The 20,779-nt window shown below is 47.0% G+C and overlaps 1 protein-coding gene across 1 annotated transcript in view; it reads right to left on the bottom strand.

Annotated features, from left to right (window-relative positions):
* LOC146176898 (neprilysin-11-like) overlaps nucleotides 1-20,779 on the bottom strand; it is a 59,644-nt gene that overhangs the window by 638 nt on the left and 38,227 nt on the right. The window contains exons 4-9 of the mRNA XM_084581420.1: nucleotides 19,862-20,170; nucleotides 13,256-13,471; nucleotides 9,547-9,843; nucleotides 5,526-5,604; nucleotides 2,752-2,960; nucleotides 623-840 (exon numbers count right to left, since the gene is read on the bottom strand). Of these exons, the coding sequence (XP_084437546.1) occupies nucleotides 623-840; nucleotides 2,752-2,960; nucleotides 5,526-5,604; nucleotides 9,547-9,843; nucleotides 13,256-13,471; nucleotides 19,862-20,170 (1,328 nt within the window). The remainder of the gene's footprint in view (nucleotides 1-622; nucleotides 841-2,751; nucleotides 2,961-5,525; nucleotides 5,605-9,546; nucleotides 9,844-13,255; nucleotides 13,472-19,861; nucleotides 20,171-20,779) is intronic.

Raw genomic sequence — 20,779 nt, 5'->3', positions numbered from 1 at the left:
GTCCTTAAAGTGGCAGATACGCGTGTGTATTGAAAAAGTAATTGTATCTATTAGAAGAAAAAAAAGTTTGAGATCACTGCCACCCGTACCAGGAATGCGTAAGCACGTCACGCGTTGCTAGGCTGCGGCATGAAAACCAACACGGCGGCATCTACTACAGCAACCGCGTCTTTTGTACGTCACACACTCGTTACGTATTTTGGACGCCCCTTTCCCGGCCGTTATGTATGCTTTAATTATACTTCACTTGATTAATTAGCACACTCACACTTTAAACACTCTCTGATCATTTTGTTTATTCGGCTCTTTCGTGTCCGAACACATCCGTGTAGGTTTTATGACGGCACAAACGCACAAACTCACTTCCGATCCGGCGTCGACATAGCTATGTCCCAATTTCGATGTGCCCACAGGTCAAATTGCCGGATGTGAGGTACCACGTGACCGAAAATGAGGTACCACATGATCACTTTGGATGTCGATATTATCCCGTTCGGCTATTTAAAAACTATTTTACTGGAGTTTTAAAACTCCAGTAAAAGTAACAATATTTCAGATGGTGGCCAGGAAAGCCATTTAAACAAGGCGCTATCACGCGACACCAGTTGTAATATACGCGCACCTTAGGTAGGCAGGCACATCCGGAAGGTAGTAGGGAAAGGTGATGCCCGTTGGTAGTATGGCCGTGTCGTTCCCTGTCACGAAGGGGTACAACCCGGTCTCCATGAGTTCTTTGCCCAGAAGCCAGGACAGCTTGTCTCCGATGGTGGCGTACGCCCTATTCACGATCCGCCAGTTTTGAACGACGTTCGTGAGGATGTCCCCGATGCCTTGCACGAGCTGCGTGCGCCCAGCTGCTGCTTCAGACTTTATTGGATATGACTCCTAACACTTTTTAATGTTCGTAAGAGTTTATGTACAACGACGACGTTGTACATAAAAAAGTGTCCAAAGCCAGCGAATTACAAGTAACTACCATTTACCTAACAGGTTCTTCTCACTCCTCGCCAAGCAATCGTAATATGATGGGATGGTGAGCTCGAAAGTCTTTAATAGCTGAATCACTTTGATGTCTTCGTGTCATCAAAAGTTTGGAGGGTATAGTTTGAAATAAGGTGAACTGAAGAAAACGAATCTAGATACCTTTGCGGCGACCTGCTCATCAAATGACCAATATTTATGCCAGTCCTATACCGAACTACAATGAGTGGCTTATGTGCATTTGTGCGGGTGTTATCTGTAGAATAGCGGCGTTCGCTGTGCGAAAAGGAAATATGACGGCAGTGTGCTTGACGTCAGTTGTGTTAACAGCTTGTTCAGACCCTCTTTTCACACATCGAAGTGGCAAGGTGGTTAAAAGTACCTGTGACGGCTACTGCAGTCATTAACAGGATACACAGGAGATAGGTGCGTCACAACCAACCTGTGACCGCAAAGCAGGTTCGTGAAACCCTCTCAGCCACCTACATTCCGTGGTTGCAGATCAGACTGTTGCTGCAGAACTGCTCAACGGGGAGCGCTGTTAAAAAATTGGTGGCAGCAATCGTGCAAGAGACAATTTTGGCAAGCGGGACATCGGTGAATGAGGCGCAAGTCAAGAGAGGACGAATGAGAAAAGGTGATCAGAATAAAATGTAAAACTCGGATGACTGCTTTCACCCTATCTTTTACTGAGCACAAAACGACCAAATAAACTGTGGAAGGCCAGAGAGCTATACTTATAAGCATGCTTTGTTGATGGTTGGTTGGTTTGTGGGGTTTAACGTCGCACAGTCAAGGGGCGATGCGAAAGCAAATCGGAGCGAATGCTAGAATATAATAGGATCAGTGTACGCAGGCAGCAGGCTTGACAGATGCTTACATGGAAAGTGGTGGCTGGAAAAAAATGTGACGATATTTGGATGCAGGGGGATATTAGGTTAACACTCACACAAATCTGCTCAGCAAGCTACAGAATTGTCCCTTTTGCGTATGAAGCAGCACCCGCTTAGCACGGTCTTAAAGTAATACCACCACGTAATTTGGAACCGTTTCTTCAGGACGACAGAAGCACTTTTTCAGAAGCTGCAGATGGTTTAAAACCTTGCAGCAGCTGAAGTGGATCAAAGATCGCTTAAATGCTACAATAATGTTGCCACTCATTTGGCTTCTGTGACTATGAGAATGTAGGCTGCGTTTAAAGCATTTCTGTCATATCAGCCTATATAGATACGTCCGCATCGTATCAATGCCTATCGCACTGATGTACACTGTCTAGCGCGAGCTAAGGTCATTGTATGTGCTTCGAAAGCTTCCTAATTTCGTCTGTGCTCATTGTGCTCCGACATCAAATAGGAAAATAATTCGCAACTGTTCCCTGACCTTGCTTTCCTGTCTCTCAAAACAACCCCGATTGTTTTCCATTCCATATATATATATATATATATGTATGTATGTATGTATAATCCCTAGGGAAAAAACACTATGGGTCACAATAACCTCATACAAATTGTCATACTAAACTCGTACTAATCTCATACCAATCTCATACTAAACTCATTCATCATAAATATTTCAGAATTAATGATATTTGTATGAGTTTAGTATGAGAAATCTGTATGAGGTTATTGTGACTCATACGGTATTTTTTTTTTTTTTTTTTGCACTAGGGATGGCGTACAGCAGTGTTCTTAAAACGATATTAAGCCTTTCGAACAGCCTGAAGTTTCCTTGACTAAAGCAGCCGTGGAGAGGATCGCCTTCCCTCCTTACCTCTGAGGCGTGCCGCGACTGCGACCGCACCAAGTAGACTAGCGTGGCATTCAGAGAGGCCCAGTTGTACGTGCTCGCCGCTAGGGTGGAGAAGTAGGTGCGCCGGATGTTGCGCGCCATGACCTCGATATCCCGGCGCACGGGCTCCGTGAACCGCTCCCGCACGAAGATCGAGAGGGACACTACGCCGAAGTAGCTCGCCGTCTTCCCTGTGCAAAAACGCTGCGAGGTCGCGAAGAACTAACGTCGGCTTGGGCGACACGGCGGTTACGTCTCTGTTCTGGAGGAAAGATAAGTTAGCAGGGTAATGAAAGTAAAGGGACGCTTAAGTATATCCCTAGCAACTGACGCAACAGTATTGACGTGCTGGCATTGGTTTGGTTTGGTTTATGGGGTGTAATGTCTCGAAGAAACTCAGGATTTAAGAGAGGCCGTAGTGGAGGACTCTGGATATTTCAACCACCTGGCGGTCTTTAACGTGCACTGACATCGCACAGCACACGGGCGCCTTGTTTTTCGCTTAAACCGAAAAGCGGCCGCCGAGGACGGGTTTGGATCCCGCATCTTTGGGCAAAGTAGTCGAGCGCTCTAACCATTGCACCACCCCGGCAGGGCATATAAGTATTATGCAATCTTGCCAATAAGTAATATTTCCATTAGATTCGATATTAGTACATAGATCAGAAATTTGGGCGAGCTGGTATACATTCATAGTACTGGAACAGCACGATAAAAGCGTGACTGACAACGAAAGCGCTGATTATCAAAAGATAGAATAGGTGTCACATGGAATGCAAAATATCCTATTTTCTTGCCAGTTAATGCAACGAAATGATTACTAACGCATTTTTCGCCGCGAGCAAGAATATAATAAGCATACCCGATTTTGCGCGTCTAATTGCGAAGCTGTATAACTAAGTGGAAGCGTTACAAAGAAGAGCTGCTTAGTATAGGGCCAAATTAGTGGTTCTACAATTTATCTAAGGGTTGCCGTCAGGTAATGTGTCACTGTTGTGCACTCTATTGTATGAGGCCTCGCTGCACTGAAGGAAGGCTCACCAGTGGAAATATTCAGTAGCACTATAGGCTTGGAAACTATACTTTAATCCTCACCAGAGATTATCAGACAGCAATGCTTCATACTATATGAGATGCGATGAAAAAATTTCGATTAGAAAAAACATTAGAGTGGTTGAAAACTGCAGAACCGAATGTGGAGCGAAAGCTCTGGCTTTGGGTGTCTGAGCGGTGCATCTAACATAACCTGCGTTCAGCTGAACTCACCAAAGTTGTGGGGAACGATCTCCCATCGTCCCCTTTAAAGTTGGCTTTCTTCCGTGGTAGTTACTCTAGCTATCGTGGAATGACGCCAGCATTGGTGGTTGACATTAAATATCGAGAGATTGCGCCAGCGTCGCGGCAGCACAAGCGCCACCCCTGATCTTGTCAGCACGGACAAAGCCAACTTTTCGACATCGGCACCTGGACGCGAGCGTACGTCTCCTCGCGGCACTCCGCAGTCACCGGCGAGGTGAAGCCTCGCGGCGCTTATCCCGCTTGCCCGTCTTGTCCGGTCTCGGAGCTTATCCCCTGCCCTAGCGTGGGCGAACATTCGCCTGTAGCCTTGCTGGTGAGTCAGACGACCTGTATTCATTAGTGTGTTTTATTGCTAACTGGCGTTGTTGTTATTACAGCAATAAATGCCTGCTTGTTGTCAGCACGTGTTGTCCCTTTGTTCCCAAGAGCACGGCCCGCAGTGGTCGGAGGGCGCTCGATAGCGCACGCGATCACTGGGTGAGGTAGGCGGTTTGGACTGTCAGCCGCGATTAAGCGGGGAAAACGCATTTATCCCCCTATTACAACCTCACATCTGGCGCCCAACGTGGGGCCGCTCTTGGAACACTGGACGACTGTTTGTTCGTGGCAAGGGACGTTCTTTGTCCGGACATGACAAGTGCTAGGCCTAGAGTGAATTTTGATCGCTAGACCCTGCGGCATGCTTTCTTAAGTGCGATGTGAATTTTGCTGCAGCATGTTCGAACTTTTGGACATGCTCAGGGCATTTTTTGTGCCCTTTGGAGAAGTTTCTTCACTTTGAAAACCACATCGAGGGAGCGCGCGGCCTAGCGCCCGCGTAGTCTCCAAGTCTGGAAGCCGCGTGGGTGGTCCGAGCTTACTGTACATATTTTCTCATCTGTCTCTTGCGACTTCGGGAGTCGCGGGCTCTGGGAGCCGAGTGGCATGGGGCCACGGGTGCCACGATCAGCTTGCTGGTATTGCAGCTCGGCACCGGGCGTTCCGACACCGTCCGGGACGGTGGGCGCCGATCGCAAATCCGCTTCGTGTGGTGAGCGGAGTAAGACCAACCCACTGTGCTGATGTCTCCTCGCGGGTGTGTGCGCGTAACCCTTTTCCGGGTTGTTTTCTTCTTTGTTTTTGAAGGTCTTTGTCATAGTGGTCGCTAGGCCTAAGGCTTTCGTAGCTGCCTGCACCATGCTAGATGAAAGGACCGCCAGGACCGTGGTGTTGTAAAGCGGTAGTACATTACTGCCCACTTTTTTTATCCTCGCACGAATTGAGCAGTCTCGTTCAACCCAAGAAAGGGCTTTGTTCATTTGAACTTTGCATTTTACAGCTGCATGACACGTTTTGCTAGCGAGTACGGAGCCACGATGCCCGTATGGACGCCGGTGCTTCCTCCCATGACTTTCTTTATAGGCATGTGGAGAGCGTTCTGGAAGTTATGCAGGTTCACCGGAGCCACCCAGGCTTACTGGCCTCTGCAAATCGTCTCGCTACCGCCTGCTGCGACGGAGCTGCCTGTATCCTGTTCGGCACATCCACCCGGGGCAGCTGTGGCGAGACCAGTCAGCAGTCACATGTGGCTGCGGCTATCCTGGCCTGTAGCTTTCAGCCGGACTCGCGGGCCTTGTGGACACGTGGTCCACTTCCCACGATTCCTGGTGTTGTGCCGTACCAGTTTCTGACTCGGCACTCTCTCTGGCGCTGCTTCTGCGGACTTCAGGCTGCAGTTTTCGGCCAGGCCCCGCTGCATACCGAACTGCAGACACTACAGCCTACGTGATGTGCCAGCTACCCTGCGGAGACCTTCACGCTACCGTCGGCGCACCGCGGAAGTCTGCGAGGACGTCGTTGGTGCTACCTCTCCTGAAAGCTCCTGCCTCAAGTGCAAGTTCATGAATACATCTCCATGAGGTTGGGGGATGTGGGGAACGATCTCCCATCGTCCCCTTTGAAGTCGGCTTTCCCCCGCGGTAGTTACTCTAGCTATCGCGAAATGGCGCCAGCGTCGCGGCAGCACAAGCGCCACCCCTGATCGTGTCACCACGGACAAAGCAAACTTTTCTGCATCGGGACCTGGACGCGAGCGAACGTCTCCTCGAGGCACTCCGCAGTTACCGGCGAGGTGAAGCCTCGCGGGACGTATCCCGCTTGTCCGGCCTCGGAGTTTATCCCCTGCCCTAGCGTGAGCGAACCTTCGCCTGTAGCCTTGCTGGTGAGTCAGACGACCTGTATTCATTAGTGTGTTTTATGGCTAGCTGGCGTTGTTGTTATTGCATCAATAAATGCCTGTTTGTTGGCAGCACGTGTTGTTCCTTTGTTCCCAAAAGCACGGCTTGCAGTGGTCGGCGTGCGCTCGGTAGCGCACGCGATCACTGGTGGGTCGGCGCGGTTGGGATTGTCAGCCGCGACTAAGCGGGGAAAACGCATTTATCCCCCTATTACAACCCCACAAAGTTCAGCGGTGTTCTATGCAGAACACACTTTCGATGTCGGCAGACGCTTTACTGCTCAAATCGGTCAGCTGTCCGCGGTGCCCGCGGTCATGCGCAGTGCGGCAACTACCGCTTTCTTCATGCTGGCCTCCTCGTCCTCTCTTTGGCGAGCATCTCGGATATGACGAGCGACTGGGTGACCCACCAACGGTTTGTGCATGCGCAGTGAGGCTGCATAACCAGGAACATGACGTCATTAGTCGGCGCAGCGGCCGAACATCAGTGGAATGGCGCAGCTGGTTGCCATGGTTACGGGGCATGCGCAGTTGCGGTCTTGGACAGGCTCGGTCACTATAGCTCGGTAAACCTCGCTATTGCTAACCTGGTGTGGCTTTCGCTACAACATAGTGGCATATTTTCGTAGCTTTTAAAACGAAGTGTATGCAAGGGCTAATGTTTAAAACGGTACAAGAATGTCAGGTCTGAATGGACGGTGGCGCCAGGCCGCTTTCTCTTGTCACTGCAACAGAGTAAGTCTCAGGGCGACCTAGAGTGATAATGCATACTTCATGTCGTGGTTGGGGCTCTTAAAGCAGCCTAATTTTAGCTCCTTGAATAACTGAGAGTTAACTTCGTTGTATAATCTTTCTTTTTTTTTCTGATTTAAAATAATGCTTTCGAAAAAGTTCACGCAGCCGACAACAACGCTGTATGTTAGCAGTGGTGTTGCCATCGCCAGCGCTGCTATCGACAAAAATGGTTGGTGGCATATATGATAGATATTGGCGGTTTTATTTGGTTGTTTAAATCTACCTCAGTGCTCTTAATCAGGACTAGCGCAATACAAAGTCCAACTAAAGGGGTGATCACTGATTAGGGCTTTCATTGCCATTTCTTTTGTTGGTCCTTCGTTTTTTGCATGCTGATCCTCAAGGTGAACTACTTCAACTCGCCTGGTTAATTACATTTACAATTCATTACAATATTTACAGTTACAAATAATTACATGCAATAATTACACATCGCCTAGGGGGTGCGGCGGCCATCGCCGTGTCCATATGAAGTTGCACTGAGTTGATGTGGTTGGTGTATAGGAGTTAATTTAACTCTATGGAAACAGCACCGCTATATGGAAGTATTATGGTATAGAATTGTTCTGCTTTGGTTTCTCAGTTCCACAGCCGGAGGTATTCATTAACAGAGGTAGAGTACCGCTCGCGCTTTTAAACACAATAGCGTTGTGGGTGTTGTGCCGTTGTGCCGTTGCCAATGAGAGACAAGTCAAAATTGAAACAGTAAAATAAAAAACAAGTGAATAATTTCGGAGGACTACAAAATATTCGAGGGAGGTTCCTCTAATCAAAGGAAAGCAATGGAGCTGAAACAAAATGGCGAATTTGGTTGGAAATAGGAACTGAGCGGAGGACCTTCATCCATAAAAGTGTCATTGCCCATATACGGCATGGCACAATGATCTCGCCTGAACATCCGGAGAGCCAGCATTTCCGTTCTAATTGTTTGGGCTCCGGGATGCATCAGTACTGTAGGAGAGATTCCTCAGACCTCGCTCTGTATTCTGTAGTAGGCATTCCAGAAAATGCTCCAGAACTTGCTATTGACCAGAGAATGCGGATGAAAAAGAAAAATGTTGCGTCGTTTTCATCTTTCGTGTTCGACGTAATTACGTGCAACCAGTATGTGCTGCAAAAAGGAGGTCTTTTTCTCGACGTTTTCGGCCTTCTGTCGATTTCATGAACGTTTAAATGCCGCCATCTCTGAGCTACCAAGCACGACACCTGAAACCGATGTCGCCATGGTGCGTTACGAGCTGGTTGCCACGAAACTGGAGACATCACGCACGATTCCAGCCAGCCAGCGCGGGCAGGGACTGTTACGGGAGCGAAATACTTTGTTACAATAAATAAAGCCGTCCGCACCAAAATACGTTATACAAACACTACAGGTTTATATACTAACCACTTTTGCATAACTGTCAAATGATTTCAAAGAAAGGAACAGTTTTGATACAGTGTTTGTTCTCTATTAACTATACAGTGGTTGCCAGGGACACCCTATTGCACCGCTTCGGATTGCAGCTTTTCCGAAGAGAGAGCTCTTTGCAACCTGACTACTTATTAACGCTGCAACTAAGGCATCGTTAGTCCTGCTTGATGTGAATACATCGAAGAATCAGCGCTCGTCCACGGCCACCGTCAGCTACCAGCTGTCAGTGCCATGCCCGTGAGTTTGCTCTCACAACGCGGACGACGGATGATTTGAGTAATGGGATTGGATTGGATTGCAAAACAATTATTGTCAGCAATGAGCGATTTGTGGGTGTTACACTTAGATGGCCTCAAGACTGTTGCTCTCGGCGACCTTTTGAGCCCACTCAGTAGCCCGAACTTGCGTTAACGGGTCTGAGCTGGCCAATATAGCCTCCCACCGCTCTAAAGAAGGGACTGGTACTAGGTCCGCTGGTGGCGGCGCTTTTTTGCAGCTCCATAATATGTGATCATATCCTGTTATTTCGCCGCAGTGTTTACAATTTGGATTGTATTGTGCTGGGTACACGTGCGCTAATTTAGAAGGGCTGAAGAAGGCACGCGTCTGGAGCCGACGCCAGATTACTTCTTGCCTTTTGTCTAGTTTCTTGCCTGGTGGAGGATATATACGCCTTTCTAGTTTAAAGTGATTAGTGTAGTCATGAAATGAGATTAGTGCATCTCTCAAGAAATTGGGGGAATCAACGTGGCTCACTACTCGGCTGACATAACCTCGAGCTATACTGTGAGCCAACTCGTTTCCTTTGTTCCCCGAGTGTGCCGGCACCCATATTAATTCCACCTCTTTTTGGTGCCGGTCTTTATTTAAAATTCGCTCTGTCTCTTTGGAGATCATGCCCCTCGCAAAATTTTTATAGCAGAGTCGCTAATTATGGTAACCGCTTTGGTGTTGACCATCGCCATGGCGATAGCCGCCTCCTCCGTTGGGACCTTCACCGCTGTCGCTTTCACAAGCCACTTTCTAGCCAACACAATCCACATGCAGCACCAACCTTGTGAGTCTCTGCCACATCGGTGGTGCCCAAGCCGAGGCTGTGGTAAGCCGTGGCCAGCTCGCGGTTGGTGACAGGTGCCACGTGCTGCACAACATGCCAGCCGAGGATGAGCTCCATCTCGCGGGGAGCGTGTATGCTGCTGTTCAGCAGAGCCCGGACCACTTCGCGACTGTTTGTAAGGAAGCTGACCCAGACGACGCCGAGCGTTCTCCAGTGACGATAACTTGCCAGCGCCCGCCTGATGAGCCTGGTTGCGTTCACGATTGCTGCATTGCTATTGTCCTCGAAGGACACCTGAGGGATCCATTGTAAAAAAAAAAAAAAAAAAAAAAAAAAAAGAGAGGGTAAGATCCGGCACTCTGAACTCCGTTTACTGATCCTCACTCATTCTCGATACTTGGCTATAAATATACTATTTTAATGAAGCAAAAGCACCATGGAGTACGCTCAGGGCGTATGGAGGGGTGTAGAAAGATTACTACAAGGGTAGGTGGACTATCTTCGGGTTTGTAATAATAGTAACGTAAAAATTTGAAATGAAACAGATGAAGGAAGGTTCTGTGATCTTTTTCGCAATGCGCACGAGCTATTCTGAATCTGACAGCTCGTTTACTACTGTCAAGTTGGGAAAGCTGTCTTATAAAAAACCCGTTCCATTTGAGCTTGGCGACTTTTGTGAACACATTTCCAATTTGCTAGGTAATGTAGGTGTTTTAGCGTGCTCTTTCGATGGGTTTCAGCACTGCAATAACGTCATCAGTGTTGATGAGCTGTTAGTAAAATTTACATTGTTCAAAGCTTGGTTGAATGTTTTGCCTAAAGTGTGTAAACTGCTACCGAAGGCATCCATGGCATAATGCGGATAGTACATACACCTCATTAGACCAATACAAGAAATGGAAATGCAAAACCTTCAGACAGAGCAGCGGAAGTTTATTATATATCATAAACTATTAAAATAATTTATTCCTGTCCCCAAAATTATAGTAGCAGAGGAGCTGCAGAGAAACTGTCGTGAACCGCTTGCCTGAGCAGACCCTCGTACACCTACCGGTAGTGCAATGGAAAGGCAGTCGGCAAGCACGGTAAGCAAATAAGAACCACGTGAAAATGATTTGGTTTGTTTTATTGGGTTGAACGTCCTAAAGCGACTCGGGCTATGAGGAAGACCGCAGAGGATCGGGCTCCGAAAATTGCGACCACTTGGGGTTCTTTAATGTGCACTGACATCGCACAGCACACGGAGGCATTGCTTTTCACCTCCATCGAAAAGCGGCTTCCGCGGCTGGGATCTGATGCCGCGTCCTTGGGTTCAGCTTTTGGAAAACCCTAACCAATGACCCACCGCAGCGGGTTATTGCAAAATTGGAGAAAGCAAAACACATTTATTTGGAGCATATCGAAAAGATTATTTGGACCACACTCTTTTTGGATAGAGTGCTCTTCCAGAAACGTTCAAATCTGAACCCAAGACCAAAATGCACGAAACAAGAAATTCCTGTTTTATTAGCAATTTATCAACAGATTGATATAAGAAAACTCATCAATATTTTAGAAACTTTAGGAACACGAGCTATGCTTGAAGCGTTAATGATACCGTTCGACGGCGTCTATTCACTTTTCTTTACTCTCGTAATCAGTTATCCCTTAATTTGTGCTCTATTTATCTCACATTAGCCTCAAGCGTACAGTCGAATTACATAAAAAACAACCCGACATCGATATGAAACAAACGTGCCTCCATGGCCTATAGGGTAGCATCTGTTACTCGAAATGCAAGGGTCCTCGAGGGTTTGATTCCATTCGCGCTCCTAAAGTGTGTTGCAATATTAAAGGCGCGCTGTAGAATGCTCTCCTAACTAAACCGTGGAATCATAGTAGTTCGAATTTCGCACAGAAATGACATTTTGTCGTTAATATTTTGTAATACCAAATTTGCTTGGGTTACTAGACTTATTCAATGAAAAGAAGTCGGACGTTCTTACCGTATACGGTGGCAGCGAACCAAAAGAAACCATTGCCCCAACGACAACAACGGTGGCGCCATCTTGTGCAACAACCTTCCGTCGCCTCTCATTCATTCATTCATAAACCTTTATTCATGAGGATGACCTGAGGCCTAGAGGGGAAGGGGGTGGGTTAGGTGAGGTTGAGGGCGCCAGACTCCGACATGAAGTCTAGCAGGGCACTAAGCTTGCGCTTGGCGTTGGTATCGGGGGCTGTCCAGTCTTCGTAAGACTGAATGTGGTGAGCAGATGTGTAGCGGGCGTGGAGGCCAGTCGTGCCCAGGTCCAGATCAATTACTGCAGGTCAACGTAGTCAGCAGGGCAGCTGGGGCAGCTGATTTTGGTTCGGAGCCATTGATTCAGGATGTCCGGTATGTACTCTGCACCGGCTCGCACCTTGTGAGTTAGAACTTGGGCAGGACGAGAAAGGCCGGAAGGGATCGGAGGAGTAATATCGGAGATAAGGTCCCGCAACAAAACCCTTCTCTTATGTTTAAGCCGCGTGATGACAGAGTCCGGTATGATGAAGGAGACGGGAGAAGAGTAAGGGTGGTCCGAGTTGGACGGGCCCACATCAAGGCTATGCAGCGGTCTTCTAGCTGCACGCCAGCGGCCTCGTGGGCCGTTCTGTTTCCGCTTTCTTGTGCCTGATGTCCAGGTGTCCAATGATTCCGTACCGAGACTTGTGCGGTCTCTCGCAGGTAGCGGCAGCACAAGATGGTGCCTCTGGTATTTGCGTTGGGGCGATGGTTGATTTTGCTATAGTCGCCGCCGCATATAGTAATAACATATCCGACTTCTTTTGATTGAAGGAGGCAAGTACCTCGGACAATTTTGATAATAAAAATACTAACGACAAAATGCCATTTCTGTGCGAAATTTGAACTGCGAGGATTCCGTGGTTTAGCTAGAAGAAGCATTCTACATCGCGCCTCTAATTGTGCAACGCGCTTACATTGAGAACTTGAAATGGGAGCTCCTGACAAATCGGCCATCACGTGGTCGCATGTTATCGCACAACTTTAAGAGCAATCAGCGTGCTCCAAAATCAGTTGCCATAGCCATGCCGTTATTTTTCGGTAACAACCTCAACACCGAAAACGCCGACACCTGACTTTCTAGAGAAAACGGGGCATTCCGCTGTCGTCTGTCGACAGCGGAATGCCCCGTTTTCTCCAGAAAGTCAGGCGTCGGCGTTTTCGGTGTTGACGTTGTTAGCGAAACATCACGGGCATGGCTTTGGCAGCTGACTTTGGAGCGCGCTGATTGCTCTTAAAATTGTGCGATGACATCCTTACTGAAAAAAAATGTATAAGGCGATAACCTCATAATTTCACTCAATCTAATTCACATACGAAATCAAATACAAGTCGCATATAATTGCATAAGGTCTCATAGTTTCTTGCACATTATCATAAATTATGTACAACATTTTATGATAATGATGTTAACCGCATAAGAGTCTATGAGATTAGATGAGATTTTATGAGGTTATTGCCCCGTAGAACTTTTGGTTTTTCAGTAGGGATGCGACCACCTGATGGCCGATTTGTCAAGAGCTCCCATTTCGGGTTCTCGAAGAAAGCGCGTTGCACAATTAGAGGCGCGATGTAGAATGCTTTAAAACCGACACACACTTAAGGCTTATCAAATCTTAGTGTTTCTGGACGTATGTGCCTACAATCGCGCCAGACTCGCACCAGTTCTCCGCCAGGGATACTGAAGGCGTCGAAATCCAAGTGGCTCTCCTCGATGGTCAGCATCTCGTCGAAAGTGAGCTCGCTGGTGGAGTTGGAGTCCCGCCGGAAGTTGCGCACAAGCATTTCGAAGAACTGGCCGTAGGTGGTCATGTTCCGCACCCGCCGTCGACGTTGCGCCAGGAGGTTCTTGGTTGGCTTGGACGGGTTCACCCTAATCTGTGAGCACGGGAATCGCGCTTGTACGTGGTTCAGCCCTCGGAAATGCACTTTAAGATAGTAATATATGAAACGAATAAATTCGTATGAAAGTTTTCTTAGAGCCTTGCCTTAAAGTGCAATACATGGCGGAAACCGAAGGGACGAGAGTGGAGGAAATGGCCCTCCCAGTCAGAAAAAAACTACAGAAAAATGTCTGGTTTACGGCAGAATGTCTGTGTGGTTTCTGACAGAAGACCTGTTGTGACAACAGAGCTTTCTGTGGTAACATGAGAGCTTTCTGTAGTTACAACAGAGAAGTACCACAGAACTACAGACAACAGACTACAGAATACTACAGAAAAACTACATACATAGCAGAAAAGTACTACAGAACTATAGGGAAATCTGGCGTTTACGATAGAACTAAAGACTGTCCTGTCGCATTTTTGACATGGTTCTGTAGTTTTTTTCGACTGGGATATTGACGTCGCAGCTTGCAACGCCCACGCTCTCTCCTCCATATTCGTCCCATGACTACTCGGTCGGTATCGAATGATACGATCACATATAACATGGCTAAGCCGCGGAAGCGAGGCGTCCTCTTTCTTACACAAAATTGCTCAGTAAAATCAAATGTTCGAAAATAATGCTGTCACGATTGCAAGGTATCAAAGTCAAGTGACCGGCCACGACTATGTGCGATTTAACTACATTATAAGCCTTTGCTTTAAAGCTTCTGGCTTTGAGGGAAATCCTGAGCTTTTCAGAGTCCGCACAAGGCAAAGCCTCTGTTTTTTTCTGAGTCTTTCTGTTCTTCCTAACCATGGCGTCTGTTTCAACTGTGCTCGAAACAAGCGCTTAAAAAACCCGAGTGTGGCTTCTGAGAAATACATAACAATTCTACATCACAGCATCAGAGAAACGGAAATAACACACATTGGTTCAACGTCCACAACCATCGCTCTCAGTTTCATAAGGTGGCCTGTCCTATTGCAAAAATGGGAATGTCTCCAACGATCCTGAACCCGTGCATCCCGTGAGGCAAGAAGGAAGGAACATGCACACTGTGAAAATAGAGGAGACTGCGGTGTTGGTGATGTAAGGAGCATTACCCTGCCGAATTGCAATGTTTGACGTGCTGAACGCATTCGGTGTGTGAAGAAAGCTAAAATACAAATCTCTATATTCGGTGCTTAAGGCCTGAACGGGCCGCTATATGGGGTGAGGCCTCGCCCTACTCGCCCCACTTCGATCCAGATCCGCCCATTCTAATGGTCAGCATGACCCGATGCTAATTAGCTCGGGCACGTGCAGGCTCATTCGTTGTTCATCGAAATTCGCTCTTCAAAAAAGAAAGCAGTCATTAGACAAACATGTGTGTAAGAGCTTAAAACCTTGTAGCAATTAGCAAAAAGCGAAACCGTAGGTTCGTGCCCCGGTCACTAGGACTTACTCAAGCAGGGCACAAACGAAAAAAATCCCTTACAAAAAGAGCAAAGCATGCCACTCTTTTCAGTGGCTCCCGGTGCCACGCTTCAGGAGAGAAATTTCCGGCAACAACGCTTTTAACGCAAGCCTAATCTGTTCCTGTCCTAAGCGCATATGAGCTCATTGTTCCAGTGTGAGCGACTGCTTCAGTTAGCAATTAAGAGAAGCAGACGAAGAACATACGTTTCAATTTCAAGCTGCCACAGTTTTACTTATATGGCGAAAATAATTCGTGCAGAAATTAGAAGCGTGAAATAATATTTTCCCAATTAAGAACAGACTTCCCTTGCGAGGAGTGCTGGTGGTTTTATAATGTGCAAAAATTCCGTAGGTATCAAGAGGCATTCGGGCTATGCCCAATCTCCGTGTATTTTAGCTATGTCTGTGACCTTGTCAGGCACCGAAAGACGAATGAATTGAGCCCGACTCGGAGGGAATCGCAGCACAGCAAGCCCTGGACAACATGCAAGTCAAGGAGGTGTCGAAAGCCTGCGTAGATATGATCCTTCTGTATAGCGAAGTCGACAGTGACAAAATAATATTCTTTTATTTTAGCGCTACCGCTTACCACCATCGTCTACCGGTACTGCGTGAGCGTCAGTACACATGCGCAGATAACCTCAAGGGCGACAGGTGGCGCCACATTCCTGTCGAATTCTTGCGGACGCCACACGCAGGAACACGCAGCGTGCTGTGCTGGCGGCCCGCTGTAGCAGAAGACGGCCGCGGTATGCGGAAATGGTAAACTAAAGGTCTCAAATGGCTCGGTCGCACCTAAAACACGGACACATCGATCTGTAGTCCTTATGGCATGCAGCGGAAATATTGTAAAGAATGCCCGTATTAAAGAGCCACTATTTTAATATATATATATATATATATATATATATATATATATATATATATATATATATATATATATATATATATATATATATATATATATATATATATATATATATATATATATATATATATATATATATATATATATATATATATATATGGTTGGTTGGTTGGTTTGTGGGGTTTAACGTCCCAAAGCAACTCAGGCTATGAGAGACGCCGTAGTGGAGGACTCCGGAAATTTCGACCACCTGGGGTTCTTTAACGTGCGCTGACATCGCACAGCACACGGACGCCTTGCTTTTCGCCTCCATCGAAAAGCTGCCGCCGAGGCCGGGATTCATATATATATATATATATATATATATATATATATATATATATATATATATATATATATATATATATATATTGGACTCTACTTAAGTTGAGGACAACGGAGAGGGCTATGAAACGAAAAATGGTAGGGGTAACATTATGAGATAGGAAGCATGCAGAGTGGGTCAGAGAAATAACTCAAGTTACCGACATTCTAGCGGAAATTAAGAAGAAATGGACATGGGCAGGACATGTAGTGCGAAGAGAGGATAACCGATGGTCGCTGAGGGTAACAAACTGGATTCCAAGGGAAGGAAAGCGTAGCAGGGGGCGGCAGAAAGTTAGTTGGGCGGATGACGTTAAGTTCGCAGGGGTCAAGTGGATGCAGTTAGCACAGAACCGGGTTAGGTAGAGAAATATGGCAGAGGCCTTCGCCCTGCAGTGGGTATAGTCAGGCTGCTGCTGCTGCTGCTGCTGCTGCTGCTGCTGATGATGATGATGATGATGATGATTTTAACATGACGACAGAAAGAGTACAGAGAGTTACGCAGAAAACGCGAGTTGGAAATAATGTAGCGAAGCCAAGAAAAAAATGTGCATAGTGCATGCACTCCAAACGCAAGGCAACCAATAACAGCTTGATGTAAGGGGCTGAATTCCAGCTGATGGAAAGCGTAGCAAGGGGTGGCAAAAAATCAGAGGGGTGGGTAGAATTAGCAACCTTGCGGGGATAGAATAGCTCATCTTAAAGCAGCGCGAAAACACAGTACTAAAAGGAACAGGAGACGACACAATGCGCATAGAATAGCTGCCGGTAGCCCATCACGGTTTACCGCATGCAGAATATTGAGAGAAGTCTTACTTCTGAAGTGAATGCAATTAGGACTATAACAAATTTTAGAACAGGGTAAACCTGTCGGAACGGGGATAGGGTAATAGCTGGTTAGTTAATAGTGTGGCTTTCTTCTAGGAGAATGAGATCAGGCTAAAGCGCATTTGGCAAGTAATTCGCAGAATATGACAAGCAGAATACCAGTATTGATCAAGAGGAAAGTAAACAACAGTTGCATCTTACGTGTACTCAGCTATGGAACTGAATCCTGGAGGCTAACGGGAAGGCTATACTTAAATTGAGGACAACATAGATTACTATGGCAGGAAAAATGGTAGGTGTAACGTTAAGAGGTATTTAGCGCGCATATATAGATGGGTCAGAGAAATTACTCGATTTAATGACACTCTAGTGGAAATCTAGAAGAATTAGGCATTGGCAGGGCATATAGTGCATAGAGAAGACAACCGATGGTCGCTTAGGGTAACAAATTGGATTCCAAGGGACGGAAAACGTAGAAGGGGCGGCAGAAAGTTAGGCGGGCGGATGAGGTTAAGAAGTTAGCATGGGTTCGATTGGATGCAGCTAGCACAGGACCGGGTTTATCGGAGAAATATGGGAGAGGCCTTCGTCTGCATAATCTGGCTGTTGATGAGGATCATTCGCGAAACGCTGCGGTGAAAAGGCGCTGGATGCGGCTAGGTGAGGATTCATGCGTACTAGCGACCCGCTGTTCCGCTGTCTACCTAACGATATACTGTCACATATAGCACCAGTCCCTAGTGATGCATTTTAGATTGACTACTCGACTTTACTTATCATGGCTTTCAGGGACTACCAGGGAACGAAGCGGCAAACGCTGCTGCCCGCGTGCTTATCCTCCGGGCAACCACCCTCCGATCCCCCGATGACAACCCAGGCCGACCACCGGTGCGGTTCCGAGAAATTATGGACGACTGCAAAGCTCGGCACCAACGGTACGTCCTCCGGAGAAGGTGCAGTCGAAGGCCAATGAAAGCGTTCTCCGACAGCTACAGGCCATAAAAACCAAAAGTTCTAAGGGGCAATAACCTCATAAAATCTCATTTAATCGCATACACTCTCATACGGTGCACATCATTATCATAAAATATCGTACATAATTTATGATAATGTACAAGAAACTATGAGAAATTATGCAATTATATGCGACTTGTACGTGATTTCTTATGTGAATTGAGTGAGATTGTGTGAGAAACTGTGAGGTTATTGCCCCTTACAGTTTTTTCAGTACACTTTCTGGTGTCCGGCCCAGGCTTCTCGCTACACCCCAAATATTAAACCCGAATACCCACACTGTGAAGAGAGTCGTTGTTCTTTATCACTAATTGTGTGGGCATGCCAGTCTAGTTCCCACACTCCTCCCCTTCCCACCCCACTGAAGAGGCTTGGGAGGCCTTCTTCCTCGGATGCTCGTCGGTCTGGGTGCTAAAGGCTGGCCCGCCGTGCTCGTGAGGTGGCTGGCACATACGGCGGCCCGGACTGCGCCTGCTGACCATCTGAGGCCGGCGTTCATCATCTTCGCCGGCTTGCGTCCTCTCATTAAATGAATTACTAAAACGTTTCACAAGCACGCATGAGTATTAGACCCAATCCTCTCTCAGTTCCTTCTGAAAACACAATGTCATCAGTTGGTCAAATATTTAGCGGAATCCCTCAAGGTGGAGTTGATTTATTTATTACTCCCTTATTACAAATATATTCCACCTTTTGGGATTCCACTAAATATTTGACCAACTCCATTCCCACTTCGAGTTATAAATTGGCTCTCGCCCTACCATCTGCTCTGCTAACCGTCCTGGTTAGCTCAGTCGGTAGAGAGATTGCCCCGGAAAGGTGGCGGTGCCGGGTTCGATCCTCAGATCAGGACGAATTTTTCTTTAACTAAGAAGTTTCTCAAAAACTTTCCTTGGTAGTCGTATGGCTGCGCTTGGGTGGATGTCACTGAGTAATTACTCCCTTATTATAATGTCATACGCTGTGAAAAATTACGCATGTATTCTCCATCGACTATTATCTCTAATTCTTTTCAAGAGAGACATCTCAGTACCTTCTGTAAACATACGGCAAGTTTTACTCGAGTTATCGCCTGCCGCCGTTCCACCGCGCTTAACGGTCTCCTGGAATAGTGCCATGCACCACTTATAACACGAACTACCGAACGACGTTCAGAGATGACGAGAAGCATTTTACCCACGTGCCGCATTTAAGAATATTACTGTGAAGGACAGCTTGGTGCGAAATATGAAGCATCCAGAGGGTGAACTCGGCCGTAACCCGCATATCTAGCTGAAAGCTTGAAGATCTGAGCTGAGATCTGCGACTCGGAAGGAATATTTTTTTCTGAAATCCCTGCCAACGGCGCACTTGGCAATAGGTCACTTAGTGTTCTTATAATGCTGAAGAACAACGGAGAAATTACCGATTAACTTCCACTCCGAGGTTGCCATGTAGTTACAACCGAAAGATGTAAACCTGTCCACAAAGTACAAAAATATGAACCAGGACTCCAGCTTCTAATAGGCAGTTTTATGGTGCACGTCAACGGGGATAATTCCAAGATGGCGGAGGGAGGCTGAATAAATCAGCTACTTGAATCGAGAATGTCAATTCGGTGTGTCCACGAGGACCCCTTAATAATGAGTACGTCGCCATCCACCCGTATGCATGCATAACCAAACCAGGCACAAGAAAGCTTTACAGTTTTCCAAGAACCTTCGGACTTCGGCTGCTCTCAGGTAGAGGCGATGAGCAGTTTATTTCTGGAAACCTACACTATACCACGGGGAATTAGTAATCACATTACAAAACCTTCCCATTTGAAAGATGTGCACGTGTAGGGTTTTCATATCTTGACGATTTTTTATGACCGGCCTTCAGCGTACCTGCTTGCCTTTGGAGAAGTCATCGTGGACGGAGAATTGGAAGATACTGGGCCATCCCATCTGCGTCGCGAGGAACACCATGGCCTGAAGGACGTCCACGTCACCCTCGCGCGACGGTGTGGGCCAATGGATGCCAGCCTCGTTCATCATGTCCACCACGGTACCCACGTTGTCTATGGAGGCCTCCATTACGTCCAGGCAGGACTTCAAGAAGCGCCACGTCCTCTGTAGCTCGTTCTGACCCAGGCCAATCAGGCTCGCATTCTGAGCAGGCCGCGTCAGTTCGTCCCGGAGCCGGAGAATGGCTTCCTGTGCGGGGTTGATTCGCACCCTTTATACCATTTTGACAAGGGATGATGCCTGGGTCAGCAGCATTTACAAGTAAGGAGGATATATCGAGGGCGATGACTTTCTAAATGATTAGGCTGAAAGGTATGTGCGAGATGCAATATCACACTATCATTTTACACCATGAAAAGAAATGTGTAACGATGATTTCATTCATGCCATCGAGGACAATCTCTGACAGGACCCCTCTGACGACGGTAAACCAGCAGACAAACTTGAGACGGAATGACAGCATGCTTGAGGCGAAGGATCGTTAGGGCGTCGTCAATGACACACTGCTGGCCACTAAATATACTTAACATTTGACAACGTCAACGTCCCGAGTCGCATAAAACCCGGCACAGGTCATGCTGCCATTGAATTTAGGACAATAAAATTCTCATTGGTTAAGAAGGCCAAATCTTGCCGCTACATCACCTGGCGCAGGAAGTTCAAATACCCTTAGCGCTCACATTAAATCATCAAGTAATGCGTGGTATGGAAGTTAGATAGCAAGGCATTTTATGCGAAATAAAGGTCGTCTGATTTCTAAAAAATATAACTCGGTAACATGTTAGAATGTTTTGCTTA

The sequence above is a fragment of the Amblyomma maculatum genome, chromosome 10 (assembly GCF_055883805.1).
Source record: "Amblyomma maculatum isolate TAMU_Amacu chromosome 10, ASM5588380v1, whole genome shotgun sequence".
Classification (NCBI taxonomy): Eukaryota; Metazoa; Arthropoda; class Arachnida; order Ixodida; family Ixodidae; genus Amblyomma; species Amblyomma maculatum.
The sequence above is the reverse complement of the archived record's forward strand: the minus strand, read 5'-3'. Positions and strand labels throughout refer to the sequence as shown.